Source organism: Balaenoptera ricei, chromosome 18 (assembly GCF_028023285.1).
Source record: "Balaenoptera ricei isolate mBalRic1 chromosome 18, mBalRic1.hap2, whole genome shotgun sequence".
Lineage (NCBI taxonomy): Eukaryota > Metazoa > Chordata > Mammalia > Artiodactyla > Balaenopteridae > Balaenoptera > Balaenoptera ricei.
The window spans coordinates 62,853,674-62,878,569 of record NC_082656.1 but is presented as its reverse complement, the minus strand read 5'-3'; the positions used below and the strand labels follow the sequence as shown (position 1 = coordinate 62,878,569).

At 40.6% G+C, this 24,896-nt stretch overlaps 1 protein-coding gene across 3 annotated transcripts; it reads right to left on the bottom strand.

Moving 5' to 3' along the window:
• Positions 1–2,358: 2,358 nt before the first annotated feature.
• On the bottom strand, positions 2,359–9,089 carry SLITRK5 (SLIT and NTRK like family member 5). Of its 3 annotated transcripts, none has more exons than XM_059902762.1 (2): positions 8,987–9,089; positions 2,359–5,872 (listed from the first exon to the last, which is right to left on the bottom strand). In XM_059902762.1, exon 2 carries the CDS (start codon positions 5,862–5,864, stop codon positions 2,973–2,975), a length of 2,892 nt encoding a protein of 963 aa, XP_059758745.1. In that variant the 5' UTR covers positions 5,865–5,872; positions 8,987–9,089; the 3' UTR covers positions 2,359–2,972. The 3 variants fall into 3 exon arrangements, with proteins under 3 accessions (XP_059758745.1, XP_059758747.1, XP_059758748.1); XM_059902764.1 differs by lacking the exon at positions 8,987–9,089 and adding an exon at positions 8,417–8,482; XM_059902765.1 differs by lacking the exon at positions 8,987–9,089 and adding an exon at positions 7,700–7,734.
• Positions 9,090–24,896: the final 15,807 nt, after the last annotated feature.

The following is a 24,896-nucleotide window of genomic DNA, read 5'->3' as shown; positions in this document are numbered from 1 at the left end:
AAACCACACAAATTATGTTCTGTTGTATATGCTAATGTATTGGCAGGAAACCATGTATAAGGAGAAAAATAATTCATTTTTCTATACAGTTTCATGATTCTACATGTTACAATTTTTTCAAGTTTATTAGGGCAAGGATAAGTTTACTTTTATCCTCTTAATACAGATGGGAAGAGTATAATTTAAAAATTAGAAGTAACTTCTTTCCATAAATCATATAATTGTTATTTTTTGAGACTAAAAAAATACTGGATACCTTACGAAGAGTAGAGGTAGAAATGAACCACCTACAGTGAGTGTATATGTAACAAGATTATGTGAAATAGTGCTGGTTTGAAAATAATAATATTATTTTGTAAATCTTTGAAAAATACATCAACAAACTTTTTCTGGAAGCTACTTATATTGTCCAGAACTACATTTTTGACTTCATGTAATTCTTACCTCTTACTTTTAATGCATCAATTAAGAACTAAAAACTTAGTTACATGGAGGATTCCACTTTGTATTAATATTTTATAAATCATACAACACTGCCATATCTACATATAATAATATTGTGGAGGAGATTTTGACATTTTTTAAAGAAAAATAACTCCCACTGTGAAGGAAAAATTAACAACAACCCCAGTTGTGATGTCAAATGCTAGTATTTATATTTATCTTACAATGCTGGATCTAATATGGAGGAGGTAGATGGAGAGCAGGAGATACATTTTTTTTATGATAATATCACGGCATTAAGTTTATTCCTTTCCCCTTTGAAAAAAAAATTTGCAAGGGAAAATGTTACACAGAATGGGGATAGTTTACTTCACTTGGCCAATGTAGCGTTACTAATTATTTTTTAACTCCTTAGGGAAAATGTTACCACCTGTTCAATCTGAATTCAAGTAGTTACTGTCAGTTTACTCATGGGTGAATGCTGCCTCTTTGTGGCAGAATGCCACGGAAAATATTCCTTAAACATAAAGTTCATGAACAGCCCTTGATGTTGTACACGTTCCAGGTGAGATTATGGGGAGATCCACCAACAGCAATAAAGCACATGGCTCTTTAAGTTTCGATTAATTCAAAAGTTTCCTACCCATAAATATTATCTAATTCACTGGCCAACCTTACTCAGAGATGAACAGCTTATACTCACCAAACATTTTGAACATTTAGGATACAGATCAACTTGAGATAAAGTACCCATCATAATTGTTGAAGGTAGTTTTACACAAGTTAAACTATGAAAAATTGTAGACCGAATAAATAATACTGGCATGACAAAATACGAAATCAATGTGCAATACATTACTTACCATGCTCCACATGTTAGATGAATACTTCAGTAAGGAAAAAAAGTATACAGTTGAAATTTCATTAATAAACACATTAAATGACACATTTAGATAAACATATTTCCCTGAACCAACAAAGGTGTAATTATATATATTTGATAATTCGGGGAACATTTTTTTTCTTTTAGGAATAGAAGTTAGCTACTCTGTCTTAAATTATTCATAATGGCGATTCAGTCAATCACACGTAGCTGTTTCTTTTGCACCTTAAGTAATCATTACTTCAGTCCCTCATATGTGACATAGTTATCAAGTGTTTATTCAGAAACTATTTAAAAAATTACATGTGCTGGGATACATGAGACTGTAACAACAGTAGCCCCATCTTACAGACATCCTGTTCGTGGTTATCATCATTGCTTGCTGCCCAGAGGGATAAAGACATTGTATAGAGATTTGTACAGTCCATCATTTGGTCTTCTGAGGTGCCAGTACACGTGGATCTGTACAAATGCAACTGGGTTTGTTTGGTTAAACAATCAAAAATTGGCTACAATAGTAGTCAGATCAATACATCATTTTGGTTGACTAATAAAAATACTTTTCAATCTCCTGTAACAAAACCAGAAACTTGCACATGATTCTCACTGGAATGGCCCAATTAATTGCCCTAAATCTTTTTCTTTTATACATTGGGATACAATGTTTTTTTGTTTTTGTTTTTGTTTTTTAAATTACAGATCCAATTGGGTGGGTTGCATTGACTTTTAAGATTCTGCCATTAAGTTCTCCATATTTTAATGATTTAAAATGCCTTCCTGATATCACTTCAGTTTTGGAAATGCAGCTCCTGATACAGTGTGACACCTCTGTGAAAATCATAGGCTAAATAGTGAAGGAAAGAGAAATGCTAAATGTGCATATAAAAATAGGTGCTACAATAAAATATTTGTATATTTCATCAATAAGTTATTTTGACTAATCAATTATGGATCATATAGCTCTGTAATTTTAATGATTTGTCCACATCTATGGTGATCTTTTCAAGATCACAATACTTTTGTTCTTTTAATTCAAATGTCCAGAATGCATACAAACACATCCTTTAAAAAGAAAGGAAAGGAATGAGAGAGGAGGAAGAAGGCAGGGAGGCAGAGAGAGGAAGCAGAAAGGGGGCGGGGCAGGGGGGAGAGAGAGAAAGAGAGAGAGCGAGAGAGAGAACAAACCTTCTATTAAAGTTGGGGTGTGCTAATCTCTCCACAAAAGCCATTTAGACCCACCCATGGCTCAAAGGGGGGGAAGGGGAGGGAGAAGGGAGTAAAAGAGGAAGAATAGAATCTATGCGCTGCCATCTCCCACCATTCTTAACACTTCCAACCACTACAAAAATTACTGAGACCTTTAACAAGTCACTCGCAAAGCAAACTGCCCTCAGTAAAGCCCTACTCTTCGTCTCCTCCACACGCAAGAAGGGAAAGTGATGTGCCCAGCTTACACAAATGTTTCCCCGCGTGTAATATGAAAAGGAAATGGCACACCCTTTCAGTATCTTCCTCCGAAGCTGAGAATCTCGTGCCAAGGCACTTCACCCTAAACGTTGAAACAACACAATCAAATGTGTTCGCGGTGTGTGTCTGCTTGCTCGTCGGTTTTAAACGCAAAAGCTCCAAGGGAGTTTCTTTGCCTTTAGAACTGGCTAAATGTGGTCTGTTTTTCCAGCACTTCGAGGTAGTCCGGCTCAACGTTTAGTTTTGCTTTTAACTCCAGATATTCGTTCCTGTTGGGTTCTACAAAGACAGCACTGGGGGGGCTGTAGAGCACCGGTTCCCGCAGCCTGCTGTCCCCTGCCCCCGGGTGCAAATACTGATGGGGGCGTCTCAGGTCATAATTGGGGGAGAAAGTGTAAGCAGCGGGGCTGCACGGGAATTTGGGATATTCCGGGAGGCTACTGCCGGCGGGGGCGGTGGAGCAGTGTTTGTCTGGTTCTAAAATGCCCCTGTAAAAGCGGTCGGCGTCCTGCACCGGCGACAGTAGGTCCTCCCGGGGCTCGATGGTGCTGACGCTGTAGGCGGGGCTCCGCAAGTGGTGGCTTTCCCGCCTCTCCTCCTCCCCCGGCTGCAGCTGCAGCTGCGGCGGGGGCTGTTGCTGCTGCTGCGGCGGCGGCGGCGGCGGCGGCGGCGGCGGCGGCTGCAGGTGGTGGTTGCTGCTATAGGTGACCTTGAGCTCGTGCAGGTCTTTGTAATCCTCCACGGAGTTGCCCTCTCGGGAGCGGTAGATGGGGTTTTTGCACATGTGGCCCAGCGGATGCGGGATGTATTCGTACACGTGGCCCGCGGGCGTCTTCACCTTGGGCAGCGCCGGCCCGCGGTGGTGCACGTGCGCGTGCGGGTGGCCTCCAGCGCCGCCGCCACCGCCGCCGCCGCCGCCGTACACGCTGTACTGCATGTTGAAGGAGCTCACGTCGGAATTGTTGGTGCTGGTGTGGTCGCTCTGCTTCTTCTTCCTGCGCTTCATGACTAGCACGAAGAGCCCGGCGGCCACGAAGACCGACATGATGAAGACCAGCAGCAGGCTCAGGATTAACACGGACAAGGGCACCGACGACGCGCCTCCGCCCGCGTCCAAGCCCGCGGGTGCCCCGGTGCTGTTCAACCGCACGGCGGGGGTCACCGCGCTGGGCCTCGCGGGCACCTGGATGGAGGAGGGCGTGGGCGTGGAAACCTCCACGTCCGAGTAGTCTGGGCACAGCAGCTCCGACTTAATGAAGCGCATATCCATCTCAGCGAACTTCTTGGGCGCCTTGCAGATGACCTCGTCCACCAAGACGCCCACTTTGAGCTGCTCGACCCACAGTTTCATGCCCACCACGTCGCAGGTACAATCCCAAGGGTTGTCGTGCAGGTCGATTTGGATGAGCGACTTCAGCTGGTCCAGAACTCCACTCACCGGCAAGGAGGTGAAGTGGTTACTCCTCAGGTTCAGCCTGAGGAGGGTCAGGCCTGAGAAGACGCCTGAGGGCATGGTCTGCAGGAGGTTGTTATTCAGGAATAGCAGCTGGAGGTTGGGGACCGGATCGAAGGTCCCAGACTGAATCTCGCGTATGAGATTGTACTGGAGGAAGAGATACTGCAGGCTCTGCAGGCCATAGAACAACTCCGGGCTCAGCCTCTCAATCCTGTTGCCATTTAGGTAGAGGCGCCTCAGGTTGGTGAGATCCCCAAAGGCGCGGTCCTGGATCATGGAGATGCGGTTGTTGCCCAGATGCAGAAGGTCCAGCCCGGTGGCCTCCAGGAAGTCGCTCCTGCGCACCAGGGCGATGTAGTTCTCCGTCAGATACATTTTCTTGGGGTTGTAGGGCTTGGGCTGCAGCTCCGCGATGCTCTCGATCTTGCGCTCCTGGCAGTTAACGTTGAGGCCCAGATCGGAGATTTGCAGGTTGCAAGTGCACGCGGTGGGACACTCCAAAGGCACCGGAGATTTGGTCTGGTAGGCAATGCTGGGGCCATAGTTGCCATAGCCCAGGTCCTTGGAGGGCTGCCGAGAGGTGGGGCGCACCCTGGGCTTGTTGGGTTGGCGAGTCCCCTTGGGGGGCTTCAAGGGGGGTTTGTAAACAGCAGAGGAAGAAGTGGCCACGGAATTCACCGATGCCGGGGTGGTATGTAAATACCCCGTGGTGCTCAAAGGCGACTGCGGCCTCATCTCATAGTCTGAAATAAGTTTCCTTGGGCAAAGTTCCTGCTTGGACACCTCATCCAAGTCCCGGCCGTGTAAGCGGAAGGGGGTCTCACAAACCACATCCCCCACCAGGGCCGAGTAGGAGATGCTGTCTAACCAATCCTTCAGAGAGATCAACTCACAGGAGCAATTCCAGGGGTTTTCCTCCAGCTGTAACTCCACAACTTTATCCATATGCTGCAACAACCCCACATAGGGCAGAAGTTTCAGCCGGTTCCCCCGCAGGTCCAAGTGCGTTAAGGGCACAAAACGGAAAAGGTTGTTGGGTAAACTGGACAAGAGATTGTCATTGAGGATAAGCACCTGCAACAAATGCAGTTTCCCAAAAGCATTGGGTTCAATGACACTGATGTAATTGTAATCGACCTGTAGGTACTCCAGGCTCTCCAAGCCAAGGAAGGTATCATCACGCAGAAGTTCCAGTTTATTATTGTTCAGATGCAATCTCCTTAAACCCCGCAGCCCGTGGAAAGCCCCAGTCTCAATATCCTGGATAACATTGCTACCCAGATGCAAAATTGAAGCCCCAGTGTAATTGACAAACTCACTGGGATAGAGACGGTTCAAAAGGTTTCCAGACAACAAGAGGTGGTAGATTGGGAAACGGGGAGGGCTAATTTCAGAGAGGCTGATGATCCCCCGGTTTTCACAGCTCACAGTTAAAATGCCGTCCTTTTCCTCACAAGGACATGCATTGTCACAGATTTCCCCATAATAATCGATGGTTTCTGCACATGAAAGGACGAGAGATGTTAGAGCAAAAGCTAGAGTCTGCAGCATCCAGCTCTGCATTTTTCTGTGAAGGTCCTGTTCCAAAGTTACTGGGGGGCAGCAAGTGTGCATTTTATCTCCTGCAAGGGAGAGAGAAAAAAAGGAAACAACAGAATATGACAAAAATTTAAGGGATCAATCAGAAAGTCTCTCTCTTTCCTAATACTACTTCTCTGAAATCCAGAAGGAGGGGATATGAATGAACCTCTCCCCCCCTCCACCATCCGTGGTACCTCGAAATTCTCCAGACTTTATTAAAATCTGACATTCATTTTGATTTAAAGGTTGATGTCATTTCCTAATGACAATAGGAACATGCTGCTCTTTACAAGATAAGGGCAGGTTAGACAGAGTCCCATTTTAGTATTCTTCCCGGCTCCCCCCCCCTTTCAAAACCAATCCATAAATATACATAAAATGGCTGTCAGTTCAGTTTCATGGTTCTAATTGAAGAGAAAGGAAGCACCATTTTACAAGGTTCCCTACCTCACCTATACCCAGTCCCTCTGTCTTTCCTTCAGAACCTCTTCAGGTAACAGTTCACAGTGAAGGTCTCCCATTTTCACAGAAAAGCCAGGAGCCACAATACTTGAGCTATTTTAAAACCATCGCTGGAAATGCCAGAGTGGGAACCTAAAGAATACTTTCCAGAGGCAAAAAGGATGCAAGATTATGCATCAGAAGGACCCAGAAGAAGCTCTTAAATCACCTATTTTCTTCAGGAGCTTTGAGTATGGAGAAAAAGGAGAGCGCGTTCGCTTTGATGGTGGACTTCACTATCACGCTATTAAGCACATCAGCGTCCTAATTGCATGCACGGTGCCACTTAGCAGCTCTCTTCCCTGAGAGCGCCCTGCGTCCACTTCTCCTCATTGATCATGTCAGCGACGCTACTAAACCGCATCTTTAAGCCACTGAAATAGTTCTGCACGACGGATTACAAAGAACTCTGCGAAGGCATCCGCGATCCCGGAACACCTCTCAATACCTGGAGTTCAGGACGTTCCTACTGCTTACCCGGAACCAGCTAAAAGTAAACCAAGGACCAGCGCCAAAGCCTCTGTAACCTCGCGCTCCGCGTCTGTTTGCCACGGTATGCAAAACTAACCCTACTGAATTTGCAAGATTTGGAGTGAACTACCACCTCGCCAGCATCCCTATGTTTGGAGTTGCTTATTACATTTAATTGTCAATGCTTTACTCCCCCTACCCCCCCCCCTTTTTTTCCCCCCGGAGAAAGGGCACTTGGGCTGATTAAGAGGCAAAATAGCAGGGTGTAAGGGAGGGAGAACAGCAAGTGACACAAGCCAGTGCTTTAATATCCGAATTTCATCTCCCCAAGGAATCAATCTGAGCCCCTCTCCCTTTTCGTTCTGGCTTTCTTTTTGTCCCCTTAAAGGCTTCCTTCGACTTCCTACTTCGAGTCGACAGCAGCACTCATAAAGGAAAGGACATAAATGGAGCGAGTGTGTGAGTGTGTGTGAGTGCGTGTTGCGTTGGTTGGGGGAAGGGGGGTGGGAATATTTGGTAGAAATGCTGGGCTCGGGGAACCACAATGCCTTTTCTTTGGTCAGCCTTGCCTCTGCCTCACCACCACCGAAGTCTGATGTCGAATCGCAACCTCAAACTAAAGCCCAGACGTTTCTGAGTCACGGGTTCAAGCCTGGAGACCTCGATCTTCATCCCCGAGCCGACTCCAGCCCGCGTTATTAACAGCCCCTGCATTCGCACGCACATGTGCAAGTGTGCCTGCGAATCATTCACGTGTGGCCACCCAGACGTGTCGAGACGAATGGGAACCCACAGTGTACAAACGTCGCAAGTATCCCCGACCTCCCAACGCCAACGACAAACACCTCCCGGCTTAAAAGCGGCAAAAACACCCTCTACGAAAGCAAAACGTTTACCTTGAAATTTCCGTTCTCCGCTGGATCAAATCTGCACATCCATTCAACTGGGGTTGGGTCCCCTCCCCCTCCCTCCCGGTGCTTCCCCGCCCCCATTCACCTGCCGCCCCTCTGACAGCCCATCGCAAAATGTGTCCAGCCAATATTAAACTCGAGCGTTTACAACTTTAATTCAGTTCTGGATAGCCGGGGTCGAGGAGCTTCCTCTCACCCCACTCCCTTTCCCCTCCTCCTTGCCATCAAAGGAGCCCCCAAATTTGAAAACATAAAGTTGAATGAGCCGGGGAAGGCTGACATTCTGACTGGGAAACGCACCTCCGATGTAAATTCGCGGGTACGCTGCACATTCTCAGATTCTCAGATTTTTTTTTTTTTTAATGGAGGGCGGGGGCGGGGTAACTGTATTTGTTTTCCCCCAAAGAATTTAAACCCTGGATCGTCGCCCTGAACATCCCTGCATTAAGCAACGTGGGGCCGGGCGGGCTGAAGCCCAGCACCCAGGCCGGAACCGCGGTTCCGGGCACAGCTGCTCCCACAGTGGCCCAGGCAGAAGCGCCCGGAGTTCCAGGACGCGAGGCTCCCCCTCCCCCATCCCGCCCCGAAGCGAAGGAAGGGAAAGGGGCGGGGGAGGGCGGGGAGGGAAGGAAAGCCACCCGGCCGCCACACACACAGACACACACACTGGAGCCTCTTTTGCAAAGTAAACGGCCGACTTACCCCGTCTCACATCTCCCAGGCCCACTCATCATAGCCACCCTTACAAAAAATACCTCTTTGGGGTGTGCAGCGGGGTTCGGAAGCCGAGGGAGGGCGAGCGCTGCGATCCGAGCGGCTGGAGAAAAGAGGCGCCCGGACGCCGCCACCCCCGGGCCGCCGCCGTGGTGGCGACCGCGGGTTCCGGGGCTCCCCAACCGCTCTTCCCCGCGCTCTCCGTGGTAGTCGGAGCCGGCAGCGGGGTGGGAGGGGGGGAGAGGGGGGCGATCGCGAGCGGCGAGCCGGGAAGGGAGGGGGAGGGGGCGGCGGAGGACCGGCGGTCGAGGCGCCTCGCGTTAGGGGCCGGGAGCTGGAGCCGGGCGGGGCGGGGAAGGAGCTGTTGGAGGGGGAGGAGGCGTGGAGCCCGAGGAGGGGGACGCGGAGCAGGCTGCCCGCCGGCCCAGCCAACGTGACGGTCAGCCTCGCCGAGCGCTCGCACCCGCTCACACTCATGCTCACTCGCTCCCAGCCGCGCCGCCGCGCGATTGCGGGGTCCCCGGCATCCTTCGCCGCACCCCCCAGGCGGGTACTTACAGTTGCCATCTGTATAGGGGCCAACTTTCTCCAGGCCAGCGGCAGCCGCCACCCCCTCCAGCCGCCTCCGGCTCCTCGCACCCTCCGGCCTGGGTTCGCGCGGGCCGGCCCTCCCCTCCCCCCTCGGCTCTCCTCGCCGTCTTCACCACATTCCCCCCTGGTCAGTGGCGCACGCCCGGGGACGAGCCAGAGGGAGCGGGACGCAGGGGTGTGCATACATCGCCCGCCTTCTTCTTGCAGCGCACACTGTACATGGTAGTGAGGGGGCGAGCGAAGGTGGCACCGGCCCCTCGGCTGCTCCCACGGCGGCTGCGGCTCCTGCGCCGTCCTCCGCACCCCCCCACCCGCGCAGCGGAGACCACCGCACTGGGATCCCGCCGCCGCCGTCCCCTTGCCAAGCCCGCCGCCGCGGCCCCTAATTAGTACATGTAAGGCTCCCGCATCCTCTTGGCTGTTTCATCGCTCCCGGTGTTTGCAGGGGCTTTTCCTCTATTCCTTCTCTTGATGCGGCGCACGAACGTCATTATTTGGGATTCTCTATCTCCGACATCCTTGGGGGTCCGCGGGGAGGTGGGGGGCAGGAACGGCGTTGTTCTAAGCCTGTGGCGTGTCCCGGCAGCCCGGCGGCTCACAAAAACTCAGAGAAAGTCGCGTCTTCCCTCCCCGGCGGTGAGGAGGTGGCTACGCGGTAAGCAGTGCAGGGGTCTCTGAGACATCTGCTCCGGCGCGGGCGCAGGGCCCCATGCAGTGCACTTGTTTATTGTCGCGCCACCGGTGCGAGCCAAGCTGCAGCAGACATGATGGGCCCGGGGCGAAGCGGGCGCTCCGTGGCCGATAGATGGCAGCCGAGAGCGAAGGCGTCCCTGGGCCCCGGCGGCGCAACCGGAGCGCCCCCCACCTTGGATGTCACATTCGTGGGAGACAGAGGACTCTTGGACCATGTGCGTAACTCTAGCGTGGGACTGTGCAATCCTCGGATTGAAAAAGGGAAGGGTGGAAATAACCCCGACAGTGTCAGGCTTGTTGGTGGTCAGGGACAGATGATTCCAGCCCTGGGCTGATCGTCTGCCTTCCACCTCCCATTTAGACTAACACAGCCCGTGCTGCTGTCTCTTGTACTTACTGTAAAGGACCCTGGAAGAGGGAGTGGTTCATCCTAGCTGCAAACAAGGGCGCTTTTTTTTTTTTTCCTTAAGAATTACGTTTTATAAGTATGTTTGGGCTATACAAGGGAATATGAACGACTTTCAGAGAGATTGTGAACGTATTTGGTGTGTACTAGAAAGCTGGAAATCCCTAAATAAATGCAGTAACGGTAGAAAGCAAGTTTCTTGAAGAGTCACCTGCTAAACTCTACTAGCGTCATCTCTACAGTAAGTATTCCTGGCTCTTTCCATGAAACCAGACACCTCCCTCCCCCCAAAAAGGGTCTTTACATTCGTAAGGCATTATTTCCAGTGTTTGTAATATTTCAGCTGCAGTCCATCCCAGGAATAGAAAAAAAGTTGATTGTTATAAGTGGCCCAATGCAGGCTGAGTGCACATATGCCTGTTCCTTTGATAACTGGGTGGTTTTACCACTTAAATGTATTTTATCCGTTTAATTTTGGAATTAATTATATAGTATCTTTTGGAGTCGTCTTAAACATAATTGATATTGTGTCTTTCTTGGTAATATTTGGGGTAACATTGTGGTTATAATATCGTGATTAAATACAAAATTAATATAAATTCTGATATATATGTATATACATATAGCCACTAACATATCTTCCCACATCTATGTTGAGTTAGAAAGAGTTTTCTAGAGGTGGTGAATTTTGCAGTCTCCTGAGGTTTTGCAACATTTCTTGAAATTTCTCCTGACTCTATTCTGCAAATATTTTTTTTAGTAAGGCCATTCATACTTGGCTTGGAAACAATTCTGTTTATTTTGCTTAAATTTGGGGTAAGTGTAAGTGAGGAAGAAAAGCAATCGGTAATATCATATAATTAAAAAGAAAATATTATAATAGAACTTACTGTTAAATTTAGAAACATTTGGCCTAGGAATGATAGCCACTTGCTACAGGTACATTATATAAACAGGTAACTTAAACTTCACCCAAAAAAGGCTTGTTGCTGTATTTTTTATTTAGTCATTATCTTCTAACATTTTAGAACATTTATTTTTTAATATATGCTTTTATATTTTCAAAATGAAAGATTTAAAGTGTCATAATTTTCAAATTACATATTAATTACAGTTAGAAACTTTTGGAATATAAGTGTTCAGTTCTATCACAGACACATTTTTTTCAATGTTGATAACCTCTGTAGAAGTTCTCAAAGGGTATAAAATAGCTTCTCTAATTATTGGACTACTCAAAATAACTGAAACATAGTTATTTTAGTTCATTCTTCTATTACTTTCTAAATCTTCACAATTGGATTTAATAACAAATTTTAGTTTAATTTTTGTTTTTGTCTTATTTTTACTTTATTGTCCTAATTAAAATACTTTTTGTTGAGCTAAGAAGCACTAAACATGTTTGCAATTAACATAGGTAATAATTTTGTTAGAAACACCGACACTAAAAATATTCCAGTTTACCTCTTGTGGTTCAAATAAATCAATGACAACTTTCTGCCATTAACTCAATATTAAGGATGGCCTGAGAAGTCGCCATTAGTTTACCACTAGGTGTCTCTATAAGCTACTCTGCAGGAAAGTGAATTTTGAGAAAATACTGAGACATAAAGAGATAAGAACAGAAGAATGGGGAAGGAAAACATCATAGAAATAAGGAAGAGCCTCATTTATTAGTGTGTAGATTCCTATTTGCTTTGAGTGTTGATTATTGCCTAGAAAAGAAATAAATGAATCATGTAACTGATCAAATTTGAGCAAGGTTTTTATCTACACGAACAAACATATTCATGTTTTAGTCTATATTCAACAACATACAGTCATATGATATGTATACATGCTACCACACAACACTCAAACGCACACATATGATTACATAAACACACTTAGGAACTAGAAAATTAAATGTCTGATCAAATACATCTCTCCAGATTTAAGGTCATTGACACTGAATTAAACATTATTTGATTGAGATGGATGTGAAAAGCTGAGAATCTTTGAACGTTTATGAATATATTTATGCATATCATAATTAGCTCATGATCTAGCGTCATTATAAATACATTTCATATGTGGTAATATATTTGTCAATAATTAGTGCAAATTATGGACATAATTTGATACCTGCATATTAAAATTTAAATTCAAACCACGATTAGCATATTTGTCACTTGAAACTGACCATACATTTTTGTGAATTCATATTTATTATTACCTGGAATTATTGTTTCAGTGCCTTACGGACTCTGGAGGAATTCTTATGTTAAAAGCATTTCTTAAAATATCTCATCATATTACATTTGTGTATCACTGTGTGGGTTTTTCAGAATAGTAAAATGCTTAGTCTGGAATTATAGTCCCTCATGCAACAGTCTAACAGAGATTATAAACAAGGAAATTCTTTGGTAATAATTATGAGATTTTATGAGTACAAATCAACATCATTGAGATCTAAAGCCAGTAGACCTTGTATTTTGTTGTTGTTGTCAGCCTGACTGGTGAGTTAGGATTACAGAATTCTAATGCTAGATTCCAGACTCTTCCCAAATTAGCTTGAATAGATTACTTGTGTTATGGTAATGGCTGAGAAGACTATACTATCTTATTTAATAAATGAAAATTTTTTCAGATTTAAGTTATATTTTTAATGTCTTTGAAATTGAAATTACATATACCACATATCCCTGAAAGGAGAAAAGTTTCTCCTGGTGGTGAAAACATGAGTCATCATTTATGATTGTTTCTCTATGCAATTGCTAAACGAAATAACTGTATAGCATATGTTTTTGATTAGCTTGATACTTTTAGAATTACAGCAGTTAAATATATGATGCAGTGATATTTGTCAAATCCGAAATGGCCAGCTAAACTAATTTTACCAAGATTATTTATTCACTTATAAGCTTAGTTATTTACAGTCTTAGGAATATGCTCTCAGAGGCATAAAAGAAAGAGGTGCAAAAAATAGACAATTTTCTTCCTGTCTCATATAGTTCCTTGTAAATACCCTCTGATTTTTTTTTTTTTTTTTGCCAGAATTAGGTATTAAAACATACTCTTTGGAGGACCACTTGTAAATATCTACCAAAATTTAAAATGGATATATCTTTTTTTTTTTTTTTAATTTATTTATTTATGGCTGTGTTGGGTCTTCATTTCTGTGTGAGGGCTTTCTCTAGTTGCGGCAAGCGGGGGCCACTGGGGCCACTCTTCATCGCGATGCGCGGGCCTCTCATTATCGCGGCCTCTCTTGTTGCGGAGCACAGGCTCCAGACACGTACGCTCAGTAGTTGTGGCTCACGGGCCCAGTTGCTCCGCGGCATGTGGGATCTTCCCAGACCAGGGCTCGAACCCGTGTCCCCTGCATTGGCAGGCAGATTCGCAACCACTGCGCCACCAGGGAAGCCCCCAAAAATGGATATATCTTTTGAACAATCATATTTTCAGAAAGTAGCCTACAGGTGTACGTAAGTTAAGTACACAAAATGATATATAAGAAGATATTCCTTGTAACAGATGCTTGCATTTGTAAATGACTAAGAATGGCCTACATGTCTGACTAAATGAAAAGTGGTACACATCAATCTATACCTTGGAAGACCTTTCTTCCTGTAATAACAGTGTATATAGGAATACAGTTCTGTCATTATTAATAGTATATATAGCATCATCTATGTACCTTGTCGAAACTGAGAGAGAGAGAGAGAGACAGAGGGGGAGGGAGAAAAGAGAAGTTTTCTGGAAAGATACACAAATCCAGCAATAGCGATTGCCTCTTGGAAGACTGGGAAATCTTGAGTAGAATGGAAATTTATTTTTCACCATATATATATATTTTTAACTATCAGAACATTTCAATTTACATTCACATTCCCAATAAAAAATTAAAAAGAAAAAATATGTACTTCAGAAATAAGGATAATATTTGGAAGAATGATATGAGAAGTGATGAAGAGTTGAAGATGATTTTACCAAATTAATTTCTGTCCTATAGTACTCGAAACTATTTTATTTTTTATGACACATTGCTATCAATGGAGGCACTGAATATCTTTCTAAAAATATGAGTGTAAATTAATTGGTTAAAACGGTTTCTCTTCATAGCTCTTATAAGTGACATTCAATTCTAGCTGGCAATATTAATTAATAGAATTGTAATTAATAGAAGCTAGCTTCTGTTATCTTCACTATACAGAACCATGCTGTGTACTGGCAACATTAGCTTTATTTGATACTCTGATGGGTGAAGGGAAATATCAAAATGGTTCTTTAGAGAAGATAAGTAATTATACTTGAAATTGTCAGCAGCAGATCTTCACTGCTGTCTACAGAAAGATGAGTGTGTAATTGTGACATATTTTAAAGATACAAACTAATATCGGGCCCGTTAGAACAAAGCCTGCTGCCTTCTGGCTTATAGTCACTCACTGAAATATGCACATTCCTGTGGAAAAGAAGCAGTTTCATTACAGAGCCAGATAAGCTTTTCTGTGTATCTTCCTCCTGCAGCTATGATCTGTCTCTTGGAATTCATGAGTTCTTGGTTCTCAAATATCTCTAGTCATTTCTAGGAAACAAGTCCAAACAAGCATTATGTTATGCCTAGATTTTCTGTATCCTTTCTGGTTTTTCCGAGAAAAACAATTAATCATCCTAACACATAGTTTCCTCACAATACTTTAAGATGGGTCATGGCTTGCATGAGAATATCTAAATTAACCTTACATTATTCAACTTTTATCAACTGGAATCCTTCATTCAACAGGAGACTCCCATAATCCTTTTATCCCTTCAAAATAAATCTGCTTTTCTCCCAACTCCAAAACTTTGGTTTGTGTTGCCCTTTCAACTAACTGGCTTTTCACTTCCTCTACCATTCTTTTATCTATTGTTCTAGAGAATTCCCTGTAGATACTTTCTTCATCAAAAAAAAAAAAAAAAAAAAAAAAACAACTTCCATGATAGCAGAACCTACCTCATAGGGTTAAGGTGAAATTGCAGGCACTTAGTAAACGCTATATAAATTTTAGCGGCTGTTGCTGGCTGGTTTTGAAGAGTTTTTTCCTAAGAAAGATCTATGAAACTTCTGTTTTCCCGTCTCTGCTTTAGTCCCTGTACAGTGTGATCTTAAAGTGAAATCTGAACGGTCCTGTTGTTGTCAGTCAGGTTTTAGCACACAAAGTTTATATCTTTATGTCTGGATGATATCATACACAACCCAAAGTGATATAATTTCAACAGTGGTATCAGGCAAAGGCTTAACTAGAAAATCAAGGGGTTTTTTTTGTTTGCTTGTTTGTTTTTTAATGACAGCATTTTATTATAAGCACTTTTTCTGATTTTGCTAAGACAATGAAGACTTTTCAATACTAAATGTGAATTTTTATAAATTAAAATATTATAATAGGTCTTAAAAAAAAAGAAACAAAAAAACTTCCCTGTCCCCTCTAACCAACATTAAACATTTGATTATCTGAACATTCTCTTGCATTATCTAGCACTTGCTGTAGCATAGTGTTCAAGTAACTGCTTAAAGTTTTCTCCTTTTCTTTTTTTTTTTTTTTAAAGTACAGATTATTATTATTTTTTTAAATTTATTTATTTATTTATCTATGGCTGTGTTGGGTCTTCGTTTCTGTGCGAGGACTTTCTCTAGCTGTGGCAAGCGGGGGCACTCTTCATCGCGGTGCGCGGGCCTCTCACTATCGCGGCCTCTCTTGTTGCGGAGCACAGGCTCCAGACGCGCAGGCTCAGTAATCGTGGCTCACGGGCCTAGTTGCTCCGCGGCATGTGGGATCCTCCCAGACCAGGGCTCGAACCCGTGTCCCCTGCATTGGCAGGCAGATTCTCAACTACTGCGCCACCAGGGAAGCCCAGTTTTCTCCTTTTCTGAACTAGATTATCATGCCTTATTGAGAACAGCATTTTATTGTTTGTTACCCCCTTAACAGTGAGAAAAATGAGCTCCAAAAAATTCTTTGTATACACAAGAAATACTTACCATTTACAAGTTTGTTTATTCAACACATTTTTTTTAGTACCTATATTGTGTTAAACACTATTATATTTGATATAAAACAATTAGTTGATTCATATCAGGATGGTTGGGTGATTTCAGAGATATTTTGACTTTCTGATAAACCACCTGCATTCTCTAGTCAAAATAAGTGGTATAAAATAAATAAAAATACTATTGCATAAATTGTATGCTTGAATAGTATTTCTTGTAGCATATATTTGTCAAGCCTCTGCAAGAGTACTCTCCAATAGAACTTTCTGTGATGATGGAAGTAATCTATACCTGTTTGTCTAATATGATAGCCATTGACCACATATTACTACGGAGTAATTGAAATGTGACTGGTAAATACAGGAAATACAATTTTAATCTTTAAAAGTTTAATTTATTTAAATTTAAATAGCCATGTGTGGCGAATGGCTACCATATTGAACAGTGCAGTTTTGGAATACAAATCCCTGCAAGACTGAAACTGTGTTTCTTGTGCAGTTTCTGGGATACCTTGGAAATTCACTCAATATGAACAGCTGCACTCATAACTAATGATGGTGATTATGACACCCTCAATAAATAAGGACCGTTATGATTCATATTTGGCAAGAGGCCTGATTTGCATTCTGTTGAGGGTCTCTATTCAATTCTGTTAAATTGCATTGAGTTGAGGGCCTCTACCGTTCTTTTAAAGATTTCAAGGCATTTTACAGGCATTTCAAAATTCCTTATTACATCCTCATTACACCCTTATAAAGAAGGAAAGGTAGATTATTTTATATCGATAGAATTTTATTACAAGATCAGTGCCTTTTTATGCATGATGAAGTACTCTCTAAAGTGCTTTTCTCCAGATCACACAGTGGGATGTTAGTAGAACTGGAAAAGAAAGTCCTAAATAGGTATTTTGCTTCAGGAGTTTTCTAAAAGAGACTTTTTATGCAGAGAAGGCAGTCAGTAAAAAAACTGCACTTGAACCCTTGCATTCCATCTATTTGAATGCAAAAGCTCTATTTGGAAGTTTAGTGGTGTTTTGCACAATTAATGTAGGCAGAGTTTGGACAGCAAATTGTAATTAATGAATTTATTGAATTCAAATAGGGCCTCTAATTTCCATGAAGATCTGAATAAATCTCAGTTTAAATAATATCATACTTATATATTTGAAACAAAGATGCAATAGCTTGGTAACCAGTTCCAAGTATAACAAATTATTGTAATTTTTGAGATTGTTTTGTTTTTAATCAATCTATCTGAAATATTGGTAATAAAATTAACCTATATTTCCACTGTGGGAAGAATCAGTATAGCTTCAAAAGCAGCATTAATTGTTTCAGAGCTTAAGTCCAAAGTAAGTAGGAAGCCACCTGATCCAGAGCAGTAGAGTGGCTCTCAGAGATCTCAACCCCATTCTTGACTCTGGCTTTGCATCAGTTGTGCACGTGCATTTATGATGACACCTCTCTGGGTAGATCACAGGTTTTATATATAAAGAATTCACTGTTCTTTCTCTTCAATGGACCATAAGACTACCACACTGGTTAATCAAATGTTAAGTATTAAAATTTAATCTCCTTAGAAGAAAAATAACATATAATTATTACTCTTAAATTGTAGATTATAAATTATTCACTTTCTCCTAAAACGTAAAGTTATCGTGATATAAATAAATATTGGCAATCCAACGCCCACTTGTGCATGGTGTACCTTCTGTGAAAAACAGATCTGCGGCAGCTCAGTTTTTGTTTAATCTAACGTGATGCATTTTTTATCCCATGATCAAAGATATTCCATCAATCTAGTGAAGCTTTTATAGTGACACTAGATTCATAGTTATTGTCATATGACATATTTCAATGTTTGCTGCAATTTTAATTGATTGTTACATATCCCAATGAACAAAAAACTAATCTGGATTTGAATCACCAGTATAAGATGCACAGTTTTTTGTACAATCAATCTGCGTCCTTAATTGCTATATTATATAAGTAGTGACTGCTATGCAGGCAGACTTTGATCAATGACTACACTGCCACTTACCCATTTGAAGATACTCATGAATTTATTTCTAGGTACTTTTAAATTTAAAAGTATTTCATTATAGTATTGATATGGTAGCATTTAGAAGTATTATAGTATATAGAGAAAGGGAGGCCTAAATTGATTTGTCGCAAAAAATAGGAATCTATTTGACTATATTTTTCAATTTGTAATGTGATTTACCAACCACAGTTAACATAAGCATCATCAGGCAATTTACACTTCATTTATAATCCAAAATCAAAGGTAAATAAAATGTATACATACATACAACATACATATACTCATTTACTATTTGGTAGCTATTTTATGTAGATTGTCTCATTCTTCCATGTAATTATTACAGCAACTTTATGAGGTGTTTTTCTTTACAGATGAGAAAACTGAGTTTCAAGGTAGTTGATGATATTCCGTAATTCATACAGACAGTACATAGCAGCTCCAGACTATGAGAGAATTTCAAGGACTCTCAGTATCCATTTTTTCAACTTAACTATGCCAATTCAAATGCACACTTTTGAACTTTTATTTCAGTTTAAAGAAAAAGTGAGAATAATGTATATCAATACTTAATGATCAGCTTCAATTAAGACACTTTCTAAGTGATTCATCATTTCTATAATGTCAGATGTATTCTAAATCAACAATAAGAATACATTCCAAATTATTAATACATAATACTACTCTTTAAAATAACACCATAATAAAATATATCTTAAACTGGTCATGAAATATATTTATAAATAAACCATCTTTATATCGATCTACCTTAAGAATATCAAAGACATTATTAACTACCAGAAGTTATTATCACAGTAACCCTAATACATAAGGTTCTTAAAACAATACTTTTTGAATATTTATAGTATAATTTTTCCTAAAGTAAAAAAGTCTCTAATAATAGTTTTCCCCTATTTTTGAATTTTTGACTAATTATTATTTTACATTTAATAAAGGAGTCAGAGCATGCATTATATACCTCCTAAGAAAAATCAATAATAAAATACTAAAATGATTCCTTTGAGGAGGATTCATACCAACAATTTCATGCATAAGTTTAGAGATATAACCCCATAGTGCTTTGTGACATGAATTTGTTATAAAAATAATTGAAAATTGAAAATTGGCATGACACATATTTTCTAAATTTTTTCAAATTAATACATACAATGAGATACCCATGATTTAATTAATTTTCTTAATAAGTGATAAATCACTTTAGTTCATGAAAATATTAATCACAAAAAACCAACATCCACTTACAAATAGCTTTAAATAAAATAATAAATATTTTATCATTTTTAAACATCTGACCTTAATTTATCAATCATCTTTATCAAATAGCCCAATTTAATTTTGAATGGAACATGCAAACCTCCATAAAACTCAAAGAAAATATTTGAGTGTTTGTGTATGTCAGCATTTCCTCAATGTCAGTAAAATTATAATGGGATGGTTTGCCATAATTATGAATCTCCAAATATTGAATATTTATAAATATTAGAATCATCATTGGCTATCACTTCATCTACTTATAACCATGCTGAAATACATGTGTGTAAAAACAATAAAAGTATCTGTCCACTTTAGCAATTCATGACGTTTCTGACCACCTTCTCCTAATATGCACTCAGAGAGCCTGCAGCAGTGCTCGAGAATGCATCTTGGAGTTCTTCCAGAAACTCTGAGTCAAAGAGCAATGTCTGCATTCACAAAGAAGCATTCACAGCTGTCAGAAGTTAAATGTCCATGAGACTCATGGTACAGCTGCAGTCCTTCCAGTGCACTGACAATATCTGTGGAAACCAGAATTTGATAACTAGTTTTCTCCATGGAAAAAAAGGTCACAGAAGAATGATGAATCTTTTCCTCACCAATAATAAATAATTATGCATTCACAGCATATGAAGCATCATTGTCCTACATTACTTAGCCTACAGTGCTTTTGCAGCTAATTTTCACTAGAAAGTACTCTTACTGCAATAAACTGTCAATGAACTTCTTGTAGGCAAACACCTGCAGACACCTGCTAGCAGTGGATGCATAAGATTCAGGATCGTAGAAATTGCAGCATAAACCAGAATCTGCGAAGCAGTATTGGGGAGAAACGAGTGTATGAGAGCATGCATGAGTGAAGAAATGCACACATGAACAGGTATTTTGTGTTTCTGTTTATACTTGATAAAATCAATAGAATGAATTTTTTTCCCCAATGTGTAATATAGTTGAGTAGAGTAATAGAAAAGCAAGCTGTATTTGCAAATAAGGTTTTCAGTCTGGGATAATCTACCCCAATTTATTATCAGGTGTTTTTAGGACAAATGATTACTTTGCTGAAAATGTTTAGCCATATATTCTCTATGTCCATATAGAGATAATGGTCACTGAGACTTTGAATTACTTTAAAAATATACTTTTTGAAAATATCTTAAAATTCTAGGTGAGATTATAAATATCTGTTTCTGTAATAGTTTAGGTGAGGTCGAAATGGAGGTAAGTGGATTAGCTTACCTTTGGGTAACTGTTCAATTAGATGGTTGAATGGAAAAACCCATTTGAAAATGTATTGGTTTTTAATTGCTGAGTCACTTAGCCGATCAATAGTCCCTAAATACTATAAAGATCTGATTCCTAAAACCTAATGAATTATTGAAGATTTACTTCAAGAGAAATTTTTTTATGTGATCTAAAAGTTTAAAACTATATAAGCTTTTTAAAATATCAGTTTTTGAGCACGTTTTTGGAGTTGTGGGTATGAGAAATAATGAAGAAAAGTGGAAAGCTAGTCGCATTTAATTTTTAAATTGGCAGGACCCTTAGAGATTGTGGAGTACTACACCCTAATTTAAAGGATCCAGATAATGTAAATGTTTTAACCAAAGTGGACCTCCATTTATTGGAGAATTAGGTAGCTCTGCCAATTTTCTGACCCCTTAGTCAGTGTACCTTAGACTGAACAAAAATGTATAGCTTAGTAAACTTGATAATTAATTTATTCTGAAAAATACAAAAAAAAAAAACAAAAACAAAAACTAACAACCACAGAGTCCATGCTACTTTGGCAGGGTTCCAAGTCATTTGCATAAAACCTTCATATACTGAATGGATTATCATAAAAAAGTCAGCTTGGCAAACATCATTCTCAATGGTGAAAAACTGAAAGCATTTCCTCTAAGATCAGGAACAAGACAAGGATGCCCTCTCTCGCCACTATTATTTAACATAGTTTTGGAAGTCTTAGCCATGGCAATAAGAGAAGAAAAAGAAATAAAAGGAATACAAATTGGAAAAGAATAAGTAAAACTGTCATTGTTTGCAGATGACATGATACTATACATAGAGAATCCTAAAGATGCTACCAGAAAACTACTAGAGCTAATCAATGAATTTGGTAAAGTTGCAGGATACAAAATTAATACACAGAAATCTCCTGCATTCCTATACACTAACAATGAAAGATCAGAAAGAGAAATTAAGGAAAGAACCCCATTCACCAATGCAAAAAAAAGAATAAAATACCTAGGAATAAACCTACCTAGGGAGACAAAAGACCTGTACTCAGAAAACTATAAGGCACTGATGAAAGAAATCAAAGATGACACAAACAGATGCTGAGATATACCATGTTCTTGGATTGGAAGAATCAGTATTGTGAAGATGACTATACTACCCAAAGCAATCTACAGATTCAGTGCAATCCCTGTCAAATTACCAATGGCATTTTGCACAGAACTAGAACAAAAAATCTTAATTTGTATGGAGACACAAAAGACCCCGAATAACCAAAGCAGTCTTGAGGGAAAAAAAACAGAGCTGGAGGAATCAGACTCCCTGAATTCAGACTATACTACAAAGCTACAGTAATCAAGACAATATGGTACTGGCACAAAAACAGAAATATAGATCAATGGAACAGGATAGAATGCCCCAGAGATAAACCCACGCACCTATGGTCAACTAGTCTATGACAAAGGAGGCAAAGATATACAATGGAGAAAAGACAGTCTCTTCAATAAGTGGTGCTGGGAAAACTGGACAGTTACATGTAAAAGAATGAAGTTAGAACACTCCCTAGTACTGTACACAAAAAATAAACTCAAAATGGATTAGAGAGATACATGTAAGACTGGACACTGTAAAACTCTTAGAGGAAAACATAGGGAGAACACTCTGACATAAATCACAGCAAGATCTTTTTTGATCCACCTCCTAGAGTAATGGAAATAAAAACAAAAATAAACAAATGGGACCTAATGAAACTTAAAAGCTTTTGCAAAGCAAACTACAAACAAGACGAAAAGACAACCCTCAGAATGGGAGAAAATATTTGCAAACAAATCAATGGACAAAGGATTAATCTCCAAAATACATAAACAGCTCATGCAGCTCAATATTAAAAAAACAAACAACCCAATCCAAAAAAGGGCAGAAGACCTAAATAGACATTTCTCCAAAGAAGACGTACAGATGGCCAAGAAACACATGAAAAGCTGCTCAACACCACTAATTATTAGAGAAATGCAAATCAAAACTACAATGAGGTATCACCTCACACCAGTTAGAATGGGCATCATCAGAAAATCTACAAACAATAAATGCTGGAGAGGGTGTGGAGAAAAGGGAACCCTCTTGCACTGTTAGTGGGAATGTAAATTGATACAGCCACTATGGAGAACAGTATGGAGGGTCCTTAAAAAACTAAAAATAGCATTACCATATGACCCAGCAGTCCCACTACTGGGCATATACCCAGAGAAAACCATAATTCAAAAAGACACACGCACCCCAGTGTTCATGGCAGCACTATTTACAATAGCCAGGTCATGGAAGCAACCTAAATGCCCATCGACAGACAAATGGATAAAGAAGAAGTGGTATATATATACAATGGAATATTACTCAGCCATAAAAAGGAACGAAATTGAGTCATTTGTAGAGACGTGGATGGATCTAGAGACTGTCATACGGAGTGAAGTAAGTCAGAAAGAGAAAAACAAATATCGTATATTAACTCATACATGTGGAACCTAGAAAAATGGTACAGATGAAGTGGTTTGCAAGGCATAAATAGAGACACAGATGTAGAGAACTAGCGTATGGACACCAAGGGGGGAAAGTGGTGGTGGTGGGATGAATTGGGAGATTGGGATTGGCATGTATACACTAATATGTATAAAATAGATAACTAATAAGAACCTGCTGTATAAAAAATAAATAAAATAAAATTCCAAAATCCAAAAAAAAAAGTCAGCTTGGTTTATTGAAAAACTTCATTATGCAAGTGAGCAATAGGTTTCCTATTAAGGTGTGGTCTTACCATGTGTTCACTGAAAGAAAAAAAATTAAGCCAATAGTTTGGTTAACTTTCTGGGAATAAATAAAATTGGCCTGTGATTAAAGTGTCTTATAATAATTATGGTTACATGCATATTAAGTTATGCATGTTAGATCATGCTGAGAACACCTTCATTCCTGTTAGGGGGCTCATATCTGTACATATCTGATATCAACTAATGCACTATAAATACATTATATCTTGGATTCTTATTTGTGGGTGTGTTGAATTTGATAACATTTTAACAGAATTAAAATACAGAATGTTCCTCCACTTGGAGTTCGGGATACATAATTTTCTTTTTTAAATTAATTTATTAGTATTGGCTGTGTTAGGTCTTCGTTGCTGCATGTGGGCTTTCTCTAGTTGTGGCGAGCAGGGGCTACTCTTCGTTGCGGTGCACGGGCTTCTCATTGTGATGACTTCTCTTGTTGCGGAGCACGGGCTCTAGGCGTGCGGGCTTCAGTAGTTGTGGCTTGTGGGCTCTAGAGCGCAGGCTCAGTAGTTGTGGTGCACGGGCTTAGTTACTCCGTGGCATGTGGGGTCTTCCTGGACCGGGGCTTGAACCCGTGTACCCTGCATTGGCAGGTGGATTCTTAACCACTGCACCACCAGGGAAGCCCCAGGATACATAATTAATATGAGAAGATTGAGCGAAAATCTGAAGTGTATAACTTTTTTTCTTTCAAAACATTGTTAGGAAAAAAACAGGCTTAAAATAAGGCACATTTTTATTGCATTTGTAATCCAATAATTCTTTATTAAAACATATGCATTTAGTGTTTTTATACACAAAAGTATTGGTCCTTTTTGATTGCATTGTTGCTTTCTACTGAGTGTGATGGACTTTTTCACAGATAGTGCAGGGATTAAAAACAGGTATTTGGATAAACATTCCCTAGGTTCCCATTCCCATCTCTGCCTTTTAGTGATTTCTTAAAATATTGGTTAATTTATTTAAATCAGTGCCTCTGTTTCCTCATCTATAGGATGTGTATAATGACAATACCTACATTTGTTGTGAGGATTAAATGAGATTACTCATAAACTTCTTAGCATACTTCCCAGCACATTGTAAGCACTAAATAAGTGTGAACTATTATTATTGTTGTTATATTATTAGTTATTACAGGCACCAACATAGTTTGAATCTACACTATAAAGCCAAGAATTAGAGAAGGCTACATTGGATTGCAGCAGAGGTTTTTTCCCCCCAGAATAGACATTGTTCAAGACAAGTTGCCTTCATCATCAGCTGATCTTGATTAGTTATGGATTTATAGCACCGAGGGTCTGCCATTGATGAAGTGGTTGCTGGCTTACAGATTTCACCAGTTATTTTGGCTACTGGAATAAGAAAATGCCAGACAGCACTTTCTAGTAATGAATTTTATAA

Bases quoted from the DNA above. Each gene is read 5' to 3' on its own strand.
- SLITRK5 (XM_059902762.1), bottom strand. From the start codon at position 5,864: ATGCACACTTGCTGCCCCCCAGTAACTTTGGAACAGGACCTTCACAGA.